Source organism: Vitis vinifera, chromosome 19 (assembly GCF_030704535.1).
Source record: "Vitis vinifera cultivar Pinot Noir 40024 chromosome 19, ASM3070453v1".
Classification (NCBI taxonomy): Eukaryota; Viridiplantae; Streptophyta; class Magnoliopsida; order Vitales; family Vitaceae; genus Vitis; species Vitis vinifera.
In genome coordinates this window covers 20072917-20097013 of record NC_081823.1, presented here as the reverse complement: position 1 = coordinate 20097013, position 24097 = coordinate 20072917, and the positions used below count along the sequence as shown (strand labels likewise).

The window sequence follows — 24097 nt, the reverse complement described above, 5'->3', positions numbered from 1 at the left end:
TAAAACAATCCATCATATATATATATAATCAACTTCAGGTAATAGCCCTGGGTACAATAATTATATAATCTTCCATATTTGCAGCAGAGCAACTCCAAGGAAGATGAAAGCATATGCTATTGTTCTCATAGCTTGCGGTTCAGTAGCCGTAGCAATTGTAGTGTTGTGCTGTCTTTGCAAGGGTGGAGGCAAAAGGAAACTCCCTGCTGTTCAAAGGAGTACTGCAGCTCCCCAGTCAGCGCAGCAAACGTATAGACAGCAAGCTATGGAAAAGGGCCAAACCTCCAAAAGCAGTGGCTCAAAAGATGGTAAAATGGTGATTTTAGCAGGAGCGGGCGCTGCTATAGCCACTACTTCTATTGTAACTGCAAGCAGTGGTGGTTGGAACAGTGGCGGTGGAGGTGGCGGGGCGGTGGTTGTGGTGGTGGCGGCTGTGGGGGCGGTGGTGGTTGTGGCGGCGGCTGTTGAAAACTGTTGTTCTGCCGGCCTCTTGCCCAGTAAACGACTTTAATTCTGCAGTTATGAGAAATTTAAGTAAATAAACTGTACTTCTAATTAAACTTTATATCCAAAATTAATACTCCACCCTATGAATAAGTTTTGTTGGACTCCACTCTTTGAAAGAATTATGCTTGTACCTTTTTCTTTCTTTCTTTTTTTTTTTCTTTTTTTTTTTTTTTGGCTATCGTCTTCCCTTCACATCAGTGGAAAAAAAACAAAAAAAAAAAATTCGCATCACAATTCGAGAATTTTAATAGTTCCATAGTTGTCATTAGTTTCAGGACTGTTTATTGATTATTCATATACACTTGGAGATTGGGGATTGTTCCTAAAGTTTGGTCCACACTTGAACTACTTTTTCGGTCTCAATTGAAGGCCAGACTGATGTAGCTTCGTATGATGTTATAGACACCAAAGAAAGGAGCTCTCAGTGTGGAGGAGTATATTCTCAAGATGCAAGGTTTGACAGACAATCTTAACTCCGTTGGTTAGGTTATCACTGATGAATATCCAATTCTTTATATTCTTGCTAGATTTGGTCAGAAATATGAGTCCATTGTTGTTAATCTTACTTTAAGAAATCATGCTCTCACTCTTCAAGAGGTTCAATTTGCTTTACAAACTCACGAAATAAGGATTTAGCATCAATTGGCCTCTTTGTCTACTGATATGCAAATTTCTCCTTCTATTAATGTTGCTTATCGTAAATCCTTTCCTGGTGAATCTAGCAATGCCAATCGTGCTGGTAACTCTCAGTTTTGTAGTCCTAGTGGTAGAGGTCATACTGGCCCTAGCCATGGTGGTTTTGGTCGTGGCAACAAACCAATTTGCCAACTCTATAAAAAGATTGGTCATGTAGCTGATAAATGTTATAGAAGGTTTGATATTAGCTTTTCGGGTGTTGGTTCGACTAGTTATGCCAACTCCTCAAGCCAAGCAAATGTCCTTTCCACCTCTAACCCTACAGATCATGAGTGGTATGTCGATAGTGGTGCGACAAACCACGTCATTGTTGATATGAATAATCTGAATATCAAGGCAAATTACATGGGTAATGACCGATCTTTTCTATTGTCCAAAATACTAAGCCTTTTACGTAGCAACTATGGTTAAGAAAAACTAGAGAAGGAGTCATTATGAATTTTTTAGTACTCCGAGTATTGTCCTTAAGGACTGGCTTATGGAAATTGTCAATACGAGGATAAATGAATTACTTTTGTTTGATTCCTAAAATGAAAAACAATATGTGAAGTAAGTTTTATGAAGTAAAACTAAGTAAAAGAAACTAAATTAATAACAAAATAAATATTGATTTTTAATTTAATTGATTCAAGTCGGAGGCTTTCCATAATCTAACTTAAGGTATAGAAATAGAGAGAACAAAGGTTTCTTAAGTTAAGTGATTTTAAGGTCTTAGGGTCCTTGGCTGTTCATGATCAACTTGAGTTCTATAACTCAAAACTATATCTAAAACCTAATTTCTCCTTTTTAAAATAGATCGATTCCTAAAACCATCAAATGAATGAGATTGATTATTGGTTTAAAGCTTGGCTTTTTAACCTTTCCTACTCCTTATAGCTTTGTTTTGAGGCAAATAATGATAAGAAAGACCGAGATAACTAATGATCAAGAGTTACCAAGAATCACTAGTATCAGGTAATAACCTACTATATCATTCCCTAAACTAACTCACAAGGATAGAATAAAAAATTGATAAATTCTAATCCAACAAATAATTAATCTCATTGTTATGATAATTTACCCATTACTTCTATAACCTTAGGTTTTCATGTTTCAAGCCCCAAGTTGGTTTTTTAGCCTCTCATGGAGGTGATGTCACACACACAATCCATAATAGGGTAAAAAGCCATAATTTGAATCAAAAGAAACTAAAAACAATACATTCAATAAAGAAGAAAAGAAAACAAACCCTAAAATTGTCAAACTCCTAAAAGAGGATCCAAGATGCCTAAACCCTATAATTAAGAGAGTTTATATAATATCATCAATTACCTAACATGTGACACACTTTCATTGGTCACTTATTACAAAATAATTACTTCAAAATGACTAAAAAAATAATAAAATAGTGATTTCTAGTCATATGAGGCCCACTTAGAGCAAATGGAGTGCCCTAGATGCAATTACTAAGGTAGAGGAAGCAAAACATCAAAGTGGCAGTAGGTGAATTCAAAATTCGGTCATTTCGAATTCATAAGTTGAATTTTGAAATGGTCCTTTAGCTTTGCGCAGTTGTCTTCAAATGGCCATAACTTCTTTATTTCAACTCTAATTTGCACATCGTTTGAAGCGTTGTACTCTTGAATTCCCATCAAAATGATATATAGTATGCTTAAGATGGACTTCAGGAAGTGCTCCAAAATTTGCCTCAAAGTCAGAGTATATGTTCCCACCAGATTTTGAGTTCAAAACTTCCATGCAACTTGATGAATTTGCTTCATGCCTTATAATCCATGTTCACTTGCCTTCTTTCTTACTCCATTATGATCATTTCTTATATTCCAAACTCATGATATCCTCGTCTTGTATTTCCTCATGGTCTGTGAGTTTTGACTAGCTTATTTCCTCATTTAACCCTTTCTTGACCTTTCAAAATCTAAAATGATTCAACTTGCACCATTTTCTTCCCTTGAATTTGAGATAAATCTCCAAAATACAAGTTAAACTCATAGCTAGGGCCTTAGCACCAATTGAGGTCAAGTTGGGTGCTTTGAGTGTCCTTTAGTGCACAAATTATATCGAATGTGTCATTAGAGCACATATTTTGGCTCCAATTAGACAACGAGAAGCATGTGGTTGGCAATGGTTCTAAACTTGTTATTTCTCATGTTGAAAATTCCTTTTTATAAACCTTTTCTCCTTAATAACATCCCACATGTTTCATACATAACCAAAAATCTCCTCAGTATTTCTCAATTTACAAAAGATAATAATGTTTTAATTGAATTCTATAATGACTATTGTCTAATCAAGGACAAAGCTTCAAAGAAAATTCTGGTGGAAGGAGCTCTTAGGAATGTTCTCTATCAACTTGATCTCCTACAATCAAGTCTTCACAGTCCAAGTCTTCTGTATAAAAAGTATTTGTTCCTATTCAGCTATCTTATTGTGTCTTTGAACTCAATAAATGTTCATTTGATTCTATAGCATGCAATATAGTAGTTTGTGGCTGATGTAAATATTTGGCATCAAAAGTTAGGACATCCTTGTAACTCTATACTATCTTGTGTCCTAAAATTTGTAAAAATTCCAATTCAGCTTAATAAAATTAAGTTCTATTCTAATTGTAAACTTGGAAAATTACATCAAATGCATTTTTCTTCCTCTAAATCAAATACTACACATCCATTCCAAGTTGTTCACTCAAATATTTAGGGTTATTCCCACACATTGTCAATAGATGGTTATTAGGATTACATTCACTTTGTTGATGACTTTACTTGATATACATGGATATATATGTAGACCCTCAATTTTGTCCCTTTAGCACATGTCTTTAAAATTCATTTTCAATGCTCCACAATAGTTCCTTGGTGGCCCATGGCTACTCATACCACTTACCTTTTTCTGAGTCACCTCGGAGATTTTGGTTGAGGGATTATTTGATCCCTTATTGTGACCCTTGGCAGCCCTAACTTAGACTTAGGCTTTTCTTGTTTTTTTAGGATAGCTTTTAGATATACTTGGCCCATTAGGCACTACCCTAGGCCCACTTAGTCTCACCTTAGGCCCGTTTAGGCACACTAGGCCTACGAAGACTTTTATTTTATTTTATTTTATTTTATTTATTTATTTATTTATTTTGTTTTTAATTTTAATTTTATGATTATCATTCACTTTTTATTGGTTATCTTCCTCTTTATATTATTTTCCTTAACTTATTTATTTATTTATTATTTTTACCATTTTTTAATTTATTTACTTATTTATCTATACATGCAATTATTTAACTTCAAAAATTTCATGTTTTTGCAAGGAAACTTACCATTGGAGTTTAAGGAAGATGGGACTCTCCTTGGAAGGTTTTGGAGGGGAATTTGAAATTGGGAAGATTGCTTTTGATTGGAGGATTTAAAAAAAGAAGAGAAGAAGAAAGGAAGGAGGAGAATTTTCCTTTTTGGAAACAAATTTAGGTCTTGAGGGGTGATATATATAGGTGAGAAAAGGAAAAGAATAAGAGGGATTTTTCTTGGGGGGCAGAGCACACGGAATTTTGGAAAAAAGCAAGGGACTTCGAACGGAGATCGGGCTGTCATTTAATCATCAAGAGAGGATTTTCTCTTTCACTTCAAAGGTTAGTTTTCTATATAGTACTTTTATTTAGCCTAGATTTTTTATTTTTTTATTTTTTTTTTATTTTTATTTTTTTTTGGAAATTTTAGTTTTTGATTAATTCTTTGTGTTAAAGTTTATATTTTTTTCTTTTTAAATCCCCAATTAGTTTAATTCTAATCTATCTTTTAGTTTAAGTTTGTTAATGATTTTAATTCTTAAGTTTAAATAATCATATTGAATAAAGTTTGTATTTTTAATCCCAATTAGTTTGATTTCAATTCGTTTTTAATTTAAATGCATTAGTTGATCTTAATTCTTTGTTTTAAATAATCACGTTAAATAAAGTTTGTATTTTTAATCCCAATTAATTTGATTTCAATTCGTTTTTTAGTTTAAATGTATTTTGTTGATCTTAATTCTTTAGTTTAAATAATCATATCGAATAAAGTTTGTATTTTTAATCCCAATTAGTTTGATTTTAATTTGTTTTTTAGTTTAAATGTATTTTGTTGATCTTAATTCTTGACTTTAAATAATCACGTTAAATAAAGTTTATGTTTTTAATCTCAATTAGTTTGATTCCAATTCGTTTTTAGTTTAAATACATTTTATTGATCTTAATTCTTAAGTTTAAATAATCATATCGAATAAAGTTTGTATTTTTAATCCCAATTAGTTTGATTTTAACTTGTTTTTTAGTTTAAATGTATTTTGTTGATTTTAATTCTTAAGTTTAAATAATTGTATTGAATAAAGTTTGTATTTTTAATCCCAATTAGTTTGATTTCAATTCATTTTTAATCTAAATGCATTAGTTGATTTTAATTCTTAAGTTTAAATAATTGTATTGAATAAAGTTTGTATTTTTAATCCCAATTAGTTTGATTTCAATTCATTTTTAATTTAAATGCATTAGTTGATCTTAATTCTTTGTTTTAAATAATCACGTTAAATAAAGTTTGTATTTTTAATCCCAATTAATTTGATTTCAATTCGTTTTTTAGTTTAAATGTATTTTGTTGATCTTAATTCTTTAGTTTAAATAATCATATCGAATAAAGTTTGTATTTTTAATCCCAATTAGTTTGATTTTAATTTGTTTTTTAGTTTAAATGTATTTTGTTGATCTTAATTCTTGACTTTAAATAATCACGTTAAATAAAGTTTATGTTTTTAATCTCAATTAGTTTGATTCCAATTCGTTTTTAGTTTAAATACATTTTATTGATCTTAATTCTTAAGTTTAAATAATCATATCGAATAAAGTTTGTATTTTTAATCCCAATTAGTTTGATTTTAACTTGTTTTTTAGTTTAAATGTATTTTGTTGATTTTAATTCTTAAGTTTAAATAATTGTATTGAATAAAGTTTGTATTTTTAATCCCAATTAGTTTGATTTCAATTCATTTTTAATTTAAATGCATTAGTTGATCTTAATTCTTTGTTTTAAATAATCACGTTAAATAAAGCTTGTATTTTTAATCCCAATTAATTTGATTTCAATTCGTTTTTTAGTTTAAATATATTTTGTTGATCTTAATTCTTGACTTTTAATAATCACGTTAAATAAAGTTTGTGTTTTTAATCTCAATTAGTTTGATTTCAATTCGTTTTTAGTTTAAATACATTTTGTTGATCTTAATTCTTAAGTTTAAATAATCATATCGAATAAATTTTGTATTTTTAATCCCAATTAATTTGATTTTAATTTGTTTTTAGTTTAAATGTATTTTGTTGATTTTAATTCTTTACTTTAAATAATCACGTTAAATAAAGTTTGTGTTTTTAATCTCAATTAGTTTGATTTCAATTCGTTTTTAGTTTAAATGCATTAGTTGATCTTAATTCTTAAGTTTAAATAATTATGTTAGATAAAGTTCATGTTTTTAATCCCAAAATAGTTTATTTTTAATTTATTTGTTAGTTTAAATATGTATGTGATTTTAATTTATTAGTTTAAATAATCATGTTAGATAAAGTTTATATTTTTTTTTATTCTAAATTAGTTCAGTTTTAACCTATCTTTTAGTTTAAGTATATTTGTGATTTTAATTCATTAGTTTAAATAATCTTGTTAGATAAAGTTCATATTTGAAATTCCGATTTAGTTTAGCTTTTATTTATTTTTAATTTGGATGTGTTTGTAATTGTAATTTAGTAGTTTAATTAATCTTTTTAAATAAAGTTCATGTTTTTAATTACAATTTAATTTAGTTTTAATTTGTTCTTCACTTGTATGTGTTTGTGATTTGAATACATTAGTTTAATTAATCCCGTTAGATAAAGTTTAATCTTGATTTAATTTATTTTTTTAGTCTAGAGGCATTTATGTGTTTAGTTAATCTTATGTTAATTATTGATTGTTATTCTCAATTTATGCGCTTCTTGAATCCTTGTTGCTAATTCTTGATGGATATTTCATTAGCTTATTTGATCTAAATATTAATAATTTATTGCTTTGATAGTTTCCTTTTTGTTCAAAGGCCATTGGAAAATCATGAAGATTGGCCTCTACCATCACCATTATCATTTTTGTTAATTACTAAAAAAATTTTACTTTGAGGTTTCATTTTTGTTTTGTTGGGTATTTTATTTCTTATATTTTATTTTTTCCAAATTAATTCCTTTTATTTTAAAATAAAATACTTTTCTCAAAAAAAAAAATCATTTTAAAAATCTATTTCAAAAACTCATTTAGAGTCCTCAGGATCAAAATCTCTTTTTTTTTTATTATTTAAAAATAATATGCAACCATATCTTGTTCGGTTTGCATCCTTCTCGGTTTTCAACAAAAATTTTGGTTTTGAACAAAAACACGAATCAAAGTTTGTGGTCCCAAATAATGGGATGATTCTGGGCTAAATTCGTGTATATTAATTGGGGAATTGGTGAAACCCCTACATAAGAAAATCTTTTCAAAAATTATTTTTGTTGCCATTTTTGTCACTTGTTGAAATTATGTCTATCTTTTTTAGGAATTGTATATAAGATGTGTGTGATAATTAACGTTTTCATATACTTTGATAATTTTTGTTATGCTAAGCATGCTAGGGTTTCTTTATTTTATTATTATCTAATCCCTCATGTCTTATGGAAGCGCATTGTAAGTTATTTATGTTATCCAGGTACGCCCCCCCTATCGCCTACTTTCTAAATTTTGTAAACAATCGTGTCACTATGAAGTATGCATATGTTTGATAATCCTTAGGTGTTTAGATGTATGTTTGATTCACTATGATTAAATACATGTTGTGTGTTATACTTCTATACTAACTCTGATGTTTTATGATAGCGCTTGAGAGGCAGTCCAGGTACGCGCCCTAACTCTCCTTTATGGCAATTTGATCTTGTTTAGCATGCAAATTTTTTGAAATCACCTAGCCTACTTAGGTATCCATAATTAACCGATTAATTGCCATATTCCCCTTAACTTAATTAGTAGAGACCTCTTTAGGGCTTAGAGGGGTGCTACCTCCTAGAGGTACCTTCCCAATAAGTAACCTGATCCCCGGACCAAGACTTGGGTTTTCAAAGACACGCTTTTCCAAAAATTATGGAGTCATTTTTTTTAGGGTTTTATTTCTTGTTTTATTTTCCCTTCAAAAATAAAAATAAAATAAGTGGCGACTCCAACTTTTTTTCAAAAATCAATTTTTTTCACAAATAAATAAAAAGCGAGTCTCGCCGATTGAGTGGGGACGCACGTGAAAAATGCGGGTCCACAATATATATATATATATCCCTTAAAGGTAAAATTTGAAGCTCATAGTGTCTTTGTTCAGTTTAATACCTTTATATAGAGATAGTTTAATCAACGAATAAAGTGTCTTCAAACTGATTGGGGAGGTGAGTACAAATCTCTTCTACCTCTTCTATCTCGTTTAGGCATTCAATTTAGACATTTTTGTCCTCACAATCATTAATAAAATGGTAAAGTTGAAAGGAAACATTTGCACTTTGTTGAAATGGGTTTGTCTTTACTTGTTAATACTTCTTTACCATTCAAATTCTGGTGGGATGCTTTTGTGTCTTCAACATTCACCATTAATAGGTTACCAACTCCATTACTTGGTAATATTTCTCCATTTTAGAAACTATTTGGTCATGTTCCTGATTATAGCTTCCTCAAGGTGTTTGGATGTGCATGCTTTCCTTACTTATGTCCTTATAACAATCATAAGTTGTAGTATAGATAAACTAAATACCTTTTTCTTAGTTATAGTCCCTATTACAAGGGTTATAGGTGTCTCGGTCCCTATGGTCGCTTATACATTGTTCGCACAATCAACTTTAATGAATAAGAGTTTCCATATTCTAAGTTGTTTTCCTCTAAATCTTTTTTCTACTACTTGTCTTGTCTAACAACTTGTTCTTCCTATACTTCTATTGGATGGTCCTAGTCCACCTTCCTCTCACCTTGAAGACAACAATCATGCACCATACTCTCAGTTTTTTTTCTTCCTTATCTTCTCCAGCCTTTGATGTCTTGCCTATCGTGTCACTTACTCCTTTAGAATCATTAGTTCTTGATTCTCATCCATCTCTTCCAACCTATAATGTCCTTGTTTGCTCACCAGCTCAACCTCCTCACTCAGTTCATCCTTTCAACCCCTTAACCAACACATATCCCATGGTTACAAAATTCAAAAATGGAATTTCTACAATAATTCCAACATGTGACTCTATTATAGAACCTACTACTATATCACAGGCTTTATTTGATCATCATTGGAAGTCTGCTCTGGATAGTGAGTTCAATGCTTTAATTTGAAACAACACCTAGACACTAGTTCCTTATTATAAGGATATGCATATTGTGAGCAATAAATAGGTGTTTAGAACCAAATTTAAAGTATATGACACTGTAGATCATTTTAAAGCCAAACTTGTAACAAAAGGGTTTCAATAAACTTTTGGTGTTGATTACTTTGAAACTTCTAATCCTATCATGAAGCCTTCTACCATTATAATTGTGTGTACTTTGGCTATCACTCATCAGTGGATTATACAACAAATTGATGTTAATAACACATTTCTTAATGGAGACTTGCAAGAAATAGTTTGTATGGCACAACTAGAAGGTTTTGTTGATCAAGGAAAGCCTACTCTTGTGTGCAAGCTTGTCAAGGCTCTCTGTGGCTGGTCGCGATTCTCTATTGTCCAAAATCTCAAGCCTAAATTACATAGCAACTCTAGCCAAGAAAACCAGAGAAAAAGTCCCTACGACTTTTGTAGTACTCCAGGTATTATCCTCAATGATTGGTTTATGGAAATTGTCAAACTAGGTCTAAAAGATTGTTTGTTTTTTTTTTTTCTAAATTCTTGAATTGGAAAAACTAAAAATTTGGTTTAAACAAAATTGAATATAGTAAAATGAACCTTAAATAAATTTTAAAAGAATAATTGATTTTTAATTCAAATGATTCAAGATTGGGAGTTCCACAATCCAACTTTGGGTATAGGGCCTTAAACAAAACAAGGGTATCAATTTAATTAGTCTTAAGGTATTTAGAATGTGGGGTCAAACGAGATCAACCTGAGTTCCACAACTCAGGATTGCATTCGTATCTTAACTTTTAATATTTTATTCCATTAATGAAATACCAAATAAATGAATGGGTATGAAAATTGGGTTTAAGTCTAGGAGTTAGGCCTTTACCACTCTGTGTAGATTTGTCTTAGGGTAGATAACAATAGCAAAACCTCATATAACTAGGGATCAATAATTACCAAGAGTCCCTAGTATCAAGGAATGGGCTATTGTACCATCCCCTAATTCAAACTAACATTAGAGAATATTTCTATTTTCATCTATTATGCCTCAACCCTTCATTCATTCCATTTTTAGTTCAATTTTACCCATTGTTTTTTCCCTTTGCTCTAACCCTAGATTTTCATGTTTCACACCCTAATATGGCTTTTTAGCCTCTCATGGTAGTGATTTCATTCACACAATCCATAAAAGAAGAATAAAGAACCATTCTTGAATAAAAGAAATTATAAACAATTGATTAAAATAAAGAAAACAAATTGAGAATATTCAATGTCGTCTTCTCTCCCTAAGAAAATCCAAGAACATCTAATAATTCCCTGAACACCTAAAAAAAGAACTCTAATGCCCCATGATTCATGCCCAATTGGTGTCTCAGCTGATTCGTGTCCAGCTGATGTTCCTTGATTGAGGGAGTAATCAACAAAATTTATAACCTATTACACCATATACTAGGGTAGCAAAGACAAAGCTACTATAGCATAGTGGCTCTAGGATCGTTCACTGGGATGGGTTTTCACTTTGCAAATGATATTAATTCAAAGCTGCATTGGTGTCTTTTCATTTCAAGGTTAGCTTTAAAAGAAAACATAAAGATGTTTGAATGAAAAAGGTTTGGTTTTAAACTAACCAAAAAAATAGTAACTAATTTTACTTACAAAGAAAAGTGTTTCTTGGAGTTTCAGATCACTAGGCTCAGATTCCTCATACAAAAAGGGAGTTCCGATCACTTGTTTCTTTTCCTCGCATTAGAGAATTAACATATAGTTAATTCTGTAACTGGTGTTGTACAGATGCTTCTCATTAATGGGTTCAAACACTAAATCCCTCTCACTGATGCACCTTGCAATGGCTCATACCTCTCACCTAGCACTTGCCATTCAAGGTGATCTTTAACCTTGGATTACCCGTCAAAAGCTCGCAAGAGATAACTAATGAATGTCTCCTTGGAGTCCAAAAGCTTACCAAATGTTGGCTATTCTAGATAATCCTACCTTCAAGTCACCTCCCAAAGGCTCGCAAGAGATAAACTAGTGAATCTCCATGGACGGAGATCACTTGCCTTACCAAGTGTTGGCCCAGGTGATTTAAAGGCATTTTAAGTTAACTAAAAAGATAAAAACCATTAACGGGTCACACTTTCTCTTCATTAAAAACTAAAACAACAAAACTTCCAATTTATGCATGTGGAAACTTACCCGGATTTCCTCACTCCAAGAGACGAAAAGCCTAGCCTCTCATCCTTTGAGAAAAAATCCTCAGAGTTTGGTTAGCAAGAAAATGAAAATGAAAGAGAAGGAAAAAAACAGAGCAAGGCTCTGTATATTCTATATATTTATATATCTATATCTCATTGGATTACATGATTCTATATCTATTACAGTGGATGCAAGGGAATATATATAGAGACGTTTTTCCAACCTTCCTAACTAAGAAATCTTATGGTTGGTGGATTACAAGGAGAAGAATGGAAATTTATACAAAAATATCTGAAGAAAAATATCTCAAAGTGTCGGTCACAACTATCGGGAAGCTTTAGGAGAAATTCCACAGCACTGTGCAAAATGGCTGCGAAATCATTTCGCAACAAAAGGGTGATTTCGCAACCGTGCAAAATTCTTCCTTTAGCTTGGAGTGATTTTATTGCAATGGATGTAACTCCTTCGTTTCAACTCCGAATCGCGCACCGTTTGAAGCATTGGATTGTTGACTTCCTAAGATTTGAAATGGTATATATAACGTATAAAATGGACTTCGGGAAGTGCTCCAAAAGTGTGAAAGAAAACTGCAGCTGCTGTCCTCTGTTTTCTTCACTCTCTTTTTCCTCTCTCCGTTGTTCTTTCCTTGCATACTTTGAACGAATTTGGAAAAGGGCTATGGAGCTCCAAAGCTTGGTTCTTCATGAATTTGAGCTTCCAAAAGCTTTGCCATAAACTATATACAGCTCTCCCTCATTCTTGGATTGCTTTGGTGTAGCTAAAAGCTATCAAAAACACCAAAACTTAACACAATTTGATTAGAAACGATTGCAAGGGTCCTTAACATGTCAATTGAGTTAAAAGGTAATAACTACTACTCAAAAGTGTTTAAAAGAGTTAATTATGAGCTATCAAATAGCACTTTTTGAGTAGTAATCACCTCATTTATAGGCTAAAAGTTAAGTTGACACATGGTAAGATCCTTAGGAGTATGTAAAATGTTCTTTTCAAATCAAGGGCTCTCGATAAAAATTGAAAAAATTTGAGTCACGGGAGCTTTTAATGAAAAGATGTTGATTTTGCATGAGGATGATCCCTTTCACATGGTCATGTGAAATATAAATATTGACAACATTCTAGCATCATTCTAGCTCATTTGGCATGGTCATGTGAAAATTCACATGTTCATGCAAAACTGATTTCTAATTTGCAACAAAAACAATCTCTCTAGTCTATATCACAAGATCATGCAAAAATTTCGCATGATCATGCAAAAATTTTGCATGTTCATGCGAAATTGACACTCCTTTGATTTTTCTTTATACAATTTTCTTCAATCATCCATATCTTCCTTGTTTTAGCTCTAATCTGCACACTGTTTGCAGTGTTGGATTCTTGACTTCTTGAGTTCAAAATGATATATAGCATATCCAAAAATAACCTCAGGAAGTACTCCAAAATCATCTCAAAGTCATAGTATATATTGTTGCTATAATTTGAGTTCTAATTGGAGTATATGAACTTTAATCCATATCCTTCAACCTTCTTTCTCATGTTTGCTTGCTCTCCAACTCTTTCCACAACCTTCATTTCTTTTTCTCATGCTATGAATTACTTCACTTTCATTTGTCAAAATTTTCATCATGTTTCACACTTTTGGGGCTCATTCTAAGCATGTCTAGTCTTTTTTCTACCATGACTGAAAATGATTTCTCCAACTTGTATACTTTTTATCCTTTAAATCTAAGATTTAGCTCAAGATATATGTTAGATCCATGACTAGGGCCTTAGCAATAATTCAAGTTAAGTTGGGTGAATTGAACCTTTACATTTGCATAATTCATTCCTATATGTGCCATTAGAGCACAATTTGTGGCTCTAATCAGTGGCCTTAAGCAAGCTCCCAAGGCCTGGTTTGAGAAGCTTAAGAGTTCTTAGTTCAATGGGTTTTTTCAAGTTTCTAACTTAGATACCCCACTATTCTTTTACAAGAAAAATAGAAAATTACTTCTAGTCCTTATTTATATGGATGACATTTTGTTCATAGATGATGACTCTACAATGATCTCCTAAGTAATAACTAATCTTAGTAATTAGTTTACATTTGAGACACTACAAGAATTGAAGTATTTAATTTCTTGGCTTTGAGACACGCAGAAATTCTACAGGCTTAGTTACCCAAACTAAGTACATTCGTGATTTGTTAATCAAAACAAAAATGAACTCTTCCAAGTCTTGTTCTACTCCAATCTATCTAAATCAAAACTTGCATTAAATGACAACAAGTCTTTTGATTTTGCCTCTCTTTATTCGAAGTACAATTGGGGCTCTACAATATCTCACCACGACCAAACTTGACATATCATTTGCAATTAATAAACTCACTCAGTTCTTTCATGCTTCAACAAATATTCATTGATCTACTTGCAAAAGGATTCTTATATATCTTCAAGGAACGAGTATTGTTGAACTTCAGTTTCATCCTACTTCCAAAATGCTCCTTATTTACTGATGCAGATTGGGCTAGCAGTCTTGATGATAGACGCTTTACTAGTGGTTATTGTATTTTTCTTGGTGTAATTTAATCAACTAGAGCTCTAAGAAACAATGAGTTGTTGCAAGAAGTAGTACTGAGTTAGAGTACTGTGTTTTAGCTTCTGCCACTATAGAATTAATTTGGATTTAGTCTCTGTTTCATCAGTTGGTCTTTCTCTTGAAAAATCCTCAGTGTAGTGTGATTAATGTTGGTGCTAATGCATTGGTTTTTAACCCTATTTTCATACTAAAACTAAATATATCGAGATTCATATTCATTTCATCCATGAGAAAGTGCTTAGTAAGGAAGTGGATGTTCATTATACTCCCTCTGAAGAGTAAAAAACTAATGTCTTTACTAAACCTTTGTCCGTTTCTTGTTTTCTTTCTGTGTGTAACAAGCTTTCACTTAGTACCCTCGTTTAGCTTGTGGGGGTGTATTAGTGATGTAATTAATTGATTCTATTCTTTAACTAATTCCTCTTGTAATAGTTGTATATAATAACAGATTTAATAGAGTGTCGTCATTCTCACCAAATCCATTTCTCTCTCTAAGTCCTTCACAAGTCTTATTAGTTGCAACTTTATAAGCCTATCAATGCTCAGAATGATAATCTTTATTTTGTATATCCTTTTTAATAGTTTTTTAATATATAATACATTAATGAAAAAAAAAATATCTTCTTCTACCTCTCTCTCATAATATTTATTTTTTTATATACTTTTTAATAGTTTTTTTAATATGCAATATTTTAATAGAAAAAAAATACCTTCTACCCCTCTCTCTCTCTCTCTTTATATATATATATATATATGTATGAGTAACAGGGTGCAAAAGGCTCTCTTTATTTACCATTTTCCTTGCACTTTTCTTTCTTTTTTTTTTTTTTTTAATACTGGATGTTCAATCATGAACAAGTTTTATGTGTGGATATTTTTATTTTTCTTTTGAAAAATGCCTTAGTTTAATTGTTTGGTTTCTAAAAATGTTTTTTTTTTAATTCATTATTTTAATTACATCCTTCAAAACAACTATCAATGGGACTTCTTTAAGTTTAATTTTATTTTTACTGTTATGATGTTTTTACTATTTTTTTTTTTTACTAATTACTATACCTTAGTGTGCATTTGGATACATATACTGTTTTTTTTAATAAAAATATTTTATATAAAAATTAGAACATCTCTTATGAAAAATATAGATTTACTTTATATCTTTAAAAATCATTTTAAAGAATTTTAAATTTTGAAATAGTAAAATTATTTTTATATCTCAATTTTTTTAAAAATATTTTTTAAGATCATTACTTTGTCAACATAAAACCTCTAAAAGTTTTTGTATAGCGTACAAAATTTATTATTATTTTCTAATTTTAGAAATAGAAAGTATATCTAAATAGATAATAAGTTTTTTTTTTTCTTACTATCATGACTCACAAATTTAGTATTACAACTTTTTTCAATTTGTTCAATTTTTATTTTTTTTATTTATTGAAGTATACATTAAAACCTTTATGTAAATTTTGTTTTCAAAACATAGTGATTATTACTTTATATCATTTGCATTCTAAAATAAAAATAAACTTTATAAATGTTTAGGCACAATATAATATTTATCCATTGATTTGTTTTGTTTACATAGTGGATAAATTAAACCGTTAGTTGAACTTAATCGGCTCCATTAAACTACATATATGATTTGTTTGTCATCTAGTTAGTGTTCGTCTAACAATATAAGTAAAAGTAAATGAAGTTATTATTGCTGTTGGATTAAATTTTTGTTATATTCTAAAAATGCTATTGGTTCTTTGTTCTTATTTCACACTGGTACCTGATAGGGAGGGGGATTGACTAGGCTTCAAACTCAAAATTCAAATTTCTTAGACCTTAATGATCAATCAATTAATTGAATTGTCCGAACCACATTTTTTATGTACATCCTCACTCGATAGCAAGACTAGTTTTTATTTGTGAAATTTTGATTTTTTGAAAAAGTTAAAGTTGCCACTTATTTTAATTTATTTTCAAAAGAAAAAACAAAATAAGAAATAAAACTTTAATGTGATGACTCATTTTTTTTAGGAAAAGACGTATTTGTTGAAACCAAGTCTAAATTTGAGGATCAGTTTACCTATCAGAAATGTATGACGATAAGTTGTAGCATCATCTCTAAGTCATCTACAGTCTCTACTAAAGGAATGGAGAGAGCTATGACAATTAATTAATTAATTAATTATGGATATCAAAAAAGAATAATACAAATAAATATATAACAAGATAAGCCGAAAATAAGTCATAATAATGTACAACGATGGTAAAGGGATTGCACAAATTAATTTATTAAATTGAGTAAACATGATTTGATTATTTTAAAATATTACAATATTTTCAAGAAATTTCAAAAGATCTTATTCATGTTAAAAGCAAATTCAAATTAATATTTCAATTTATTTATTTACAAATAAAATATTTCGATTTATTTTCAACAAATGATTTCATTTGATTTTATTTGTATTCAATTTTTATATCCAAGAAAGTTATTTAAACTCATTGTTATTAAAAGGATTATTAAAATCAAATTTATTTATAGGAAAATGATTTTTATTTACCTTTGTTAGGAAATGAATTTTTATAATTTTATTTACAAAAATTTTAATTTAATTTTTTTATTTAAAAAAAAATCTACAAACCTAAAGAAAGATATTTATAAGTTTATAAAAAGGAATTTCAACTCAATTTTATTAAATATATATTGTTAGAAAAATTAGGTTAATCCAAGTTATGGTAATCACCCTAGAGGGGGGTGAATAGGGTGATGATCTCTTTTTGTAAATTTAAACTATGTGAATGTAAGAGACAAATATATGCAAGTATATAATAAAGCAATATAAAGTAAAAGAGTAGGGAAGAGGGAATGCAAACACAAGATTTTATAGTGGTTTGGCGCAACCCGGCCTACATCCACTCTCCTCTAGCTTCAATCCCAAGCTTGAGGTTCCACTATTTCAAGGCTTCCAAATCAAGCCTTCAAGCAATACAACTGGATTATGGTTCCAATCCACCCTCTTGGATTTTTTGCTCCAAGCACCCTTTACAATCCTCAAGAGATATCTCACTCTTAAACAACCTTTCAAGTGATACCCCACACTTGAGAAACCTCCTCTCAAAGATTTATAAATAAATGATTTCACAAAATCCTAGTACAAAAACTTTAAGTTCAAATGATACAAGAAAACTAGGATTGAAAGGTGCACAATGATATGCAAGTTTTAGAACAATGGTGCACTCAAAACACTTTTCAAAGGCTCAAATATATTCAAAAAAAGGTTTGAGAAGGTTGAGCTCTTGAACAATGAATATTTGGAGCCTTTTTATAGAGGAAAAAAAAAACCAAACTAGCCATTGGGGGTTTGATCGATCGAGCTGAGGGTCAATCGGTTGACTAACTGTTAGCATTTAATGCTTGGCAGGTGACCATTCGACCTCGACCACCCCTTAACTGGACTTCGACTGGCCCTTGACCGGACCTCGATCGATTGAGGTTCAACCTTGACCAATTGAACAATCGTTCTAGAAGAAAGAGAAATTTTTTTGCACCCTCAATTGGTTTAACCGGTTGAGCTGTTTTTGGCTCAACAACCAACTTTTTCAACTTAAAACCTTTTAAACAAGATTGTAAAACATTCGACACAAGGTTTTAGTTGAAAACATAAAATCATTCAAATTTAAATAATTTAAAACAAATAACGCTTAGATGATTTTGATGCATAAGTAAAGAATGTAATACATAAAAATCCTAGTGCACCAACAACCTTACAAAGAGATCTTATGAAGCTTGGGTCTTGAAAAACACTTCTCTTTAAGGTGGTCTTCTTCTTCATGATTTCTCCTTGGCTTGATTTGTCTTTGTGATTGCCACTTTGGAAATCGTCTTGCCTAATCACACTTGAAATATAATCAATAGTTCAAAACCATGTTTTGTTATCATCAAAACCGAGATTAACCAAACCTTGGTTTCACAATCTCCCCCTCAATATATGCTCCTTTGAATTTCGAAAATATTCAAGTTTAGAAACTTCAAGGAGTATATTAAGGATGCTCAAAAAGATATAATCAAACATAAATAGTATAAAGAGCAATTTAGCAATTGACAAGACATTATTATTAAATATAGTGCATGCAATTATAACCAATAAAGTACATAGCATCAATATGAATAGGATTGCTAAAATAATATTGACATTTCTTTCCAAGTTAGCAACCTACAATTACTTCTCCTACTTTTTGTCATCAACAAAAAGTCTCAATAAAGTATATAAGGGGAATCACATGTTATCAAAAGTTTTAAAAAATAAACAATAAGCATGATATAATTTTTCATGAAAATGAATCTCCCTCTTTTTCATTTAAGAACATTTTCAAAATAAATGATTGTTTATCCTTAGAGCATTCCCAATTTAAAGCATGATTTGGAAAAAATATATGGGTGAACATATGCATTAAAAAGATATATAATCATGCATTGAATAACATTATTAGAGCATACAAGCATATGATCATTCAATTTTACCTAGGTGTATATTAAAAAATCTTCTTTTTAATCCAAACCTTGGTTTAACAAAGATGATCATTCAAGCAGATGATACCAAAAAGTTATATTATTAACAAAAATTATACCAAGTGTTGGCAAAATGATAAAATGATATTACAAATTAAGCTTTAGAAGGGATACCATTACCAATATTATCAATGCATTCTTTCCAAGGTAAGCATATCCTCCTTTTTGCATGAATCCCTACAAAATAAATTAAGTAACCTTTGGTACCCATATCTTTTTGGCTCCTAGAGAGTAAGTCTTTCTTCCCTTTGGAATCCAAAATAATTTAGAGTTTTGAAGAACATGAGGAGATTTTCTTAAGGGACAAAAATCATTAATGTGACTTCCTCTTTCACAAAGATTGAAAATAGTTGAAGGTGAAAAACTAGAGGCTTCCTTTACAAAATAATTCTTAAAATATTTTTTATTTTTGAAAGGCTTGTAGCCTAGCCCCTTTTTATCAAAAATGCACTTTTGACTTGCCATTCATTTTTCTTTTTCAACTACTCATTTTTATTTTTCAAAAGAGATTTTTACCTTCTCAATATTTTCAATTTTTTTTTCTTAAGCTCATTGAGCTCATTTTAAAGACAAGAAATATTTTTTCTTGAGAGAAACATTTTTGAAACCAAGTTTTTCAAGATCAAAATATAATTCTTGAAGTACATCTTGAAACTCATTATGGTTAGAGTTGGAGTTTACCTCATCTTGATGTTCCTCCAAAGCCATAAAGCACATGTTGCCATCCTCATTTGTGCATTCTTCTTCCATGGAGTCTTCATCACTTTCACTTTCACTCTCTTCCTCTTCATCATCATTTGTTAAAGCCATAAAAGCTATACTTTTCTTATTTTCTTCAACTCTTTGATGATTGTTCAAATTTATCTCATAAGTCATGAGTGACCCAATGAGTTCTTCAAGTGAGAGTTTGGTGAGATCCTTTGCTTCTTGAATAGCCATCACTTTTGTTTCCCATTTTTTTGGTAGAGACCTTAAGATCTTCATGACTTTCTCTACTTCAATGTAGGTCTTTCCCAAGCTTTCAAGTTCATTCACCATCACCATGAACCTAGAAAACATTTCTATAATAGATTCAAAATCCTTTATAGAAAATAATTCATAATCATGCACAAGGATGTTGATTCTAGACTCTTTAACTTGGTTGGTTCCCTCATGAGTGATTTCTCATAGTCTTCAAATTTCTTTAGCTGACTTACATTACCAAACATAATTAAATTCATTTCTATCAATATCACAATGTAAGATAAAAACGTCTTTGGCATTTAATTGAACTTTCTTTCTATCAAGTTCATCCCATTCTTGCTTAGGTTTTGAAACCATCACTCCATTTTCTAATTTTGAAGGAATGTGGGGGCCATCTTCAATGACATCCCATAAATCAAGATTAGTAGACTGTAAAAACCAAGTCATTTTAGTTTTCCAATAGGGATAATCGATTCCCGTAAAGAATGGAGGTCGGGTGGTTGAAAAACTTTCAATGTGAGATGAGCTTGATGGATTAGCCATTACCTCTTAGATGGTTAAGTCTTAAACAAGAGGCCTAGCTCTGATAGCAATTATTAGAAAAATTAGGCTAATCCAACCTATGGTAATCACCCTAGAGGGGGGGGGGGTAAATAGGGTGATGGTCTCTTTTTTGCAAATTTAAACCATGTGAATGTAAGAGACAAATATATGCAAGTATATAATAAAACAATATAAAGACAATTGTATATAAAGTAAAAGAGTAGGAAAGATGGAATACAAACACAAGATTTTATAGTGGTTTGGCGCAACCTAGCCTACATCCACTTTTCTTTAGCTTCAATCCCAAGCTTGAGGTTCCACTATTTCAAGGCTTCCAAACCAAGCCTTCAAGCAATACAATTGGACTATGGTTCCAATCCACCCTCTTGGATTTTTTGCTCCAAGCACCCTTTACAATCCTCAAGAGATATCCTACTCTTGAACAACCTCTCAAGTGATACCCTATACTTGAGAAACCTCTTCTCAAAGATTTATAAATAAATGATCTTACAAAATCCTAGTACAAAAACTTTAAGCTCAAATGATACAAGAAAACTAGGATTGAAAGGTGCACTAATGATATGCAAGTTTTAGAACAATGGTGCACTCAAAATACTCTTCCAAGGCTCAAATATATTCAAGAAAGGTTTAGGAAGGTTGAGCTCTTCAACAATAAAGATTTGGAGCTTTTTTATAGAGGAAAAAAAACCAAACTAGTCGTTAGGGGTTCAACCGATCGAGCTGGGGGTCAATCGGTTGACTAGCCGTTAGCATTTAATGCTTGGCAGGTGACCGTTTGAACTCGACCACCCCTTGACCGGACCTCGACTGGACCTCGACTGGTTGAGGTTCAACCTTGACTAGTTGAACAACTATTCTGGAAGAAAGAGAAATTTTTTTGCACCCTCAACTGATTGAGTTGGGGCACCCGGACCTTGACCGGTTGAGGTAAGGGTCAACCGGTTGAGCCATTTTTGGCTCAACAACCAACTTTTTCAACTTAAAACCTTTTAAACAAGTTTGAAAAACATTTAACACAAGGTTTTAGTTGAAAACATGAAATTATTCAAATTTAAAATATTTAAAACAAAATAATGTTTGGATTATTTTGGTGTACAAGTAAAGAATGTAATGTATGAAAATCCTAGTGCATCAACAACCTTACAAAGAGATCTTATGAAGCTTAAGTCTTTAAAAACACTTCTCTTTGAGGTGGTCTTCTTCTTTATGATTTCTCCTTGGCTTGATTTGTTTTTATAATTGCCACTTTGGAAATCGTCTTGCCTAATCACACTTGAAATATAATCAATAGTTCAAAACCTTGTTTTGTTATCATCAAAACCGAGATTAACCAAACCTTGGTTTCACACACACACATTAAAAAAAATTCAATTGAATTCTTAATTAAAAGGTTTTGGATTTCATTTAGAAAGAAATTTTTTATAAATTGTTTAGGAAATTATTTTTACAAATTTATTTATAAAATAATATTTCAATTTGATTTTATTTACTTTTTAGAACTTTTATTTACGAAAATATTTTCAATCCAATTTTATTATGAAAATGATTTCTCCAACTTTAATTTGCAAAAATGATTTTCATCCTATTCTTATTTTTTTTTTAAATATTTAAGACTTTTGTTTATAAAAATTACATAATCACATTCTTATCAAGAAAAGGAAGTTTTATTTAAAAACATTTTTTGCATGATTTTATTAAAAATTAATTTTGGATAATTTTATTTTAAAAAACTCATTTTTTTGACAATTTTTATTTAACAAATAATTTTCCATACAATTATTATTAAAATCAATTTTTTGAATTTTTTAAAAACAATTTTTTGGATTTTTTTAAAAGCAATTTTTTGGATTTTCCTAAAAGTATTTTTCTAAATTTTTTATTAAGAAAACCTCTTTTTATTAAAAAAAAAAAATATTCTAAACTATTATTTTATTAAAACATGATCAAGAAATTGTTTATTTTATTAAAATAAAAATTTTAGACTATCAAATTTCAATTATGTATACATGCAATAAATATTTACAAAAACCATAAAAATATAATTAAATAGAAGTGGGGAAATAAAATATATACACATATTTTATAAAAACATACTGAATTTGTGCACCGACACAACTCTTTAAAACTAGGGTACCACTATTTTATAAAAGAAATACCACCTAAGTGTGCTAAAAGTATTATTATGGTGGAAAATATATACCCCTCTTCTTTAATTTATAGTATGGTATATTATCATTCCTTAGGTGCTCGACATTTTATATAATGATAAAATTAATATGAATGGAGTGGATGTTATCATAAACCTTCACGTACATATGCTTGCTTGCCCAGCTCCAAGATTGGAGAATCCAAAACTGATCAGCCCCATGCAGCACACTGCATGTATTGATGGAGGGTTTACTCACATAGAATGGTTTCATTTTTTTTATTTATTTTTTTAATTAATTAATTGTGCTAAATTTTATTATTTATATATTTTTTGAAATCTTTAATTCATAAAAGAATTACCAACGTAAAATCTTTAACATGAGATATTAAGTCAGCATAATGGAACCATCCTCTGTCAATTGAATTTTTCTGAGAGAATATGAAATCAATAACTTTAATTCAAGGTATGACTAAACACACCATACATGGATGACAATAAAAAAAATTCAGGGTAAGTTTGAGGCGACCTCAGTTTCGAAAGAAGACCTGTATAGGTACGTAGTTGATCACTTTGAGAGAAATGAGAATGAAGGGAAGTGGGAGGGAAAATGATGGGCGTGGAATTTTGTGTGCGATAACGATGTTTTTGACGAGTTCTACTTTGCTATTTTCCGTCTCCTTCAAGTAACCAATATTCATAATTAGTTGAGGAAAATAAGCTCAACATGGGGCATGAAGTCAACAAGTATCGTTTTCCTTCATGATTCATCACAATTGTAAAGAAGCCTGATGTAAACTTCCCCGTAAAACAATCCTTCATATATATAATCAACTTCAGGTAACAGCCATGGGCATAATAATGATATAATCTTCCATATTTGCAGCAGAGCAACTCCAAGGAAGATGAAAGCATATGCTGTTGTTCTCATAGCTTGCGGTTCTGTAGCCGTAGCAATTGTAGTGTTGTGTTGTCTTTGCAAGGGTGACGGCAAAAGGAAACGCCCCGATGTTCAAAGGAGTACTGCAGCTCCCCGGTCAGCGCAGAAAACGTATAGTGATATGGAAAAGGGCCAAACCTCTAAAAGCAGTGACTCAAAAGATGGTAAAATGGTGATTTTAGCAGGAGCGGGTGCTGTTATAGCCGCTACTGCTGTTGTAACTGCTAGCAGTGGCGGTGGCGGTGGCTGTGGTGGTGGCGGCGGCGGCTGTGGGGGCGGTGGTGGTTGTGGCGGCGGCGGTTGTGGCGGTTGAAAACTGTTATTCTGCCGGTCGTGCCCAGTAAACGAGTTTAATTCTGCAGTTATGAGAAATTTAAGCAAGCAAAAAAACTGTACTTGTAATTAAGCTTTGTATCCAAAATTAGAAGTACTCCACCCTTTGAATAAGTCTTGTTGTACTCCACTCTTTAAAAATATATAGTATTTATTTATTTTTGGGCTGTTGTCTTCCCTTCACATCAATGAAAAAAGAATTATGCTTGAACCTTTTTCTATATATAATAT

The 24097-nt window shown here is 30.8% G+C and overlaps 1 protein-coding gene across 1 annotated transcript; it reads left to right on the top strand.

Annotated features, from left to right (window-relative positions):
* The first annotated feature begins 103 nt into the window (after positions 1–103).
* LOC104877740 (uncharacterized) lies at positions 104–23846 on the top strand. Its single transcript, XM_010646533.1, has 4 exons — positions 104–497; positions 877–961; positions 1230–1478; positions 23480–23846. The coding sequence occupies exons 1-4, from the start codon at positions 104–106 to the stop codon at positions 23844–23846; spliced, it is 1095 nt and encodes a 364-aa protein (XP_010644835.1).
* The last annotated feature ends 251 nt before the right edge of the window (positions 23847–24097 follow it).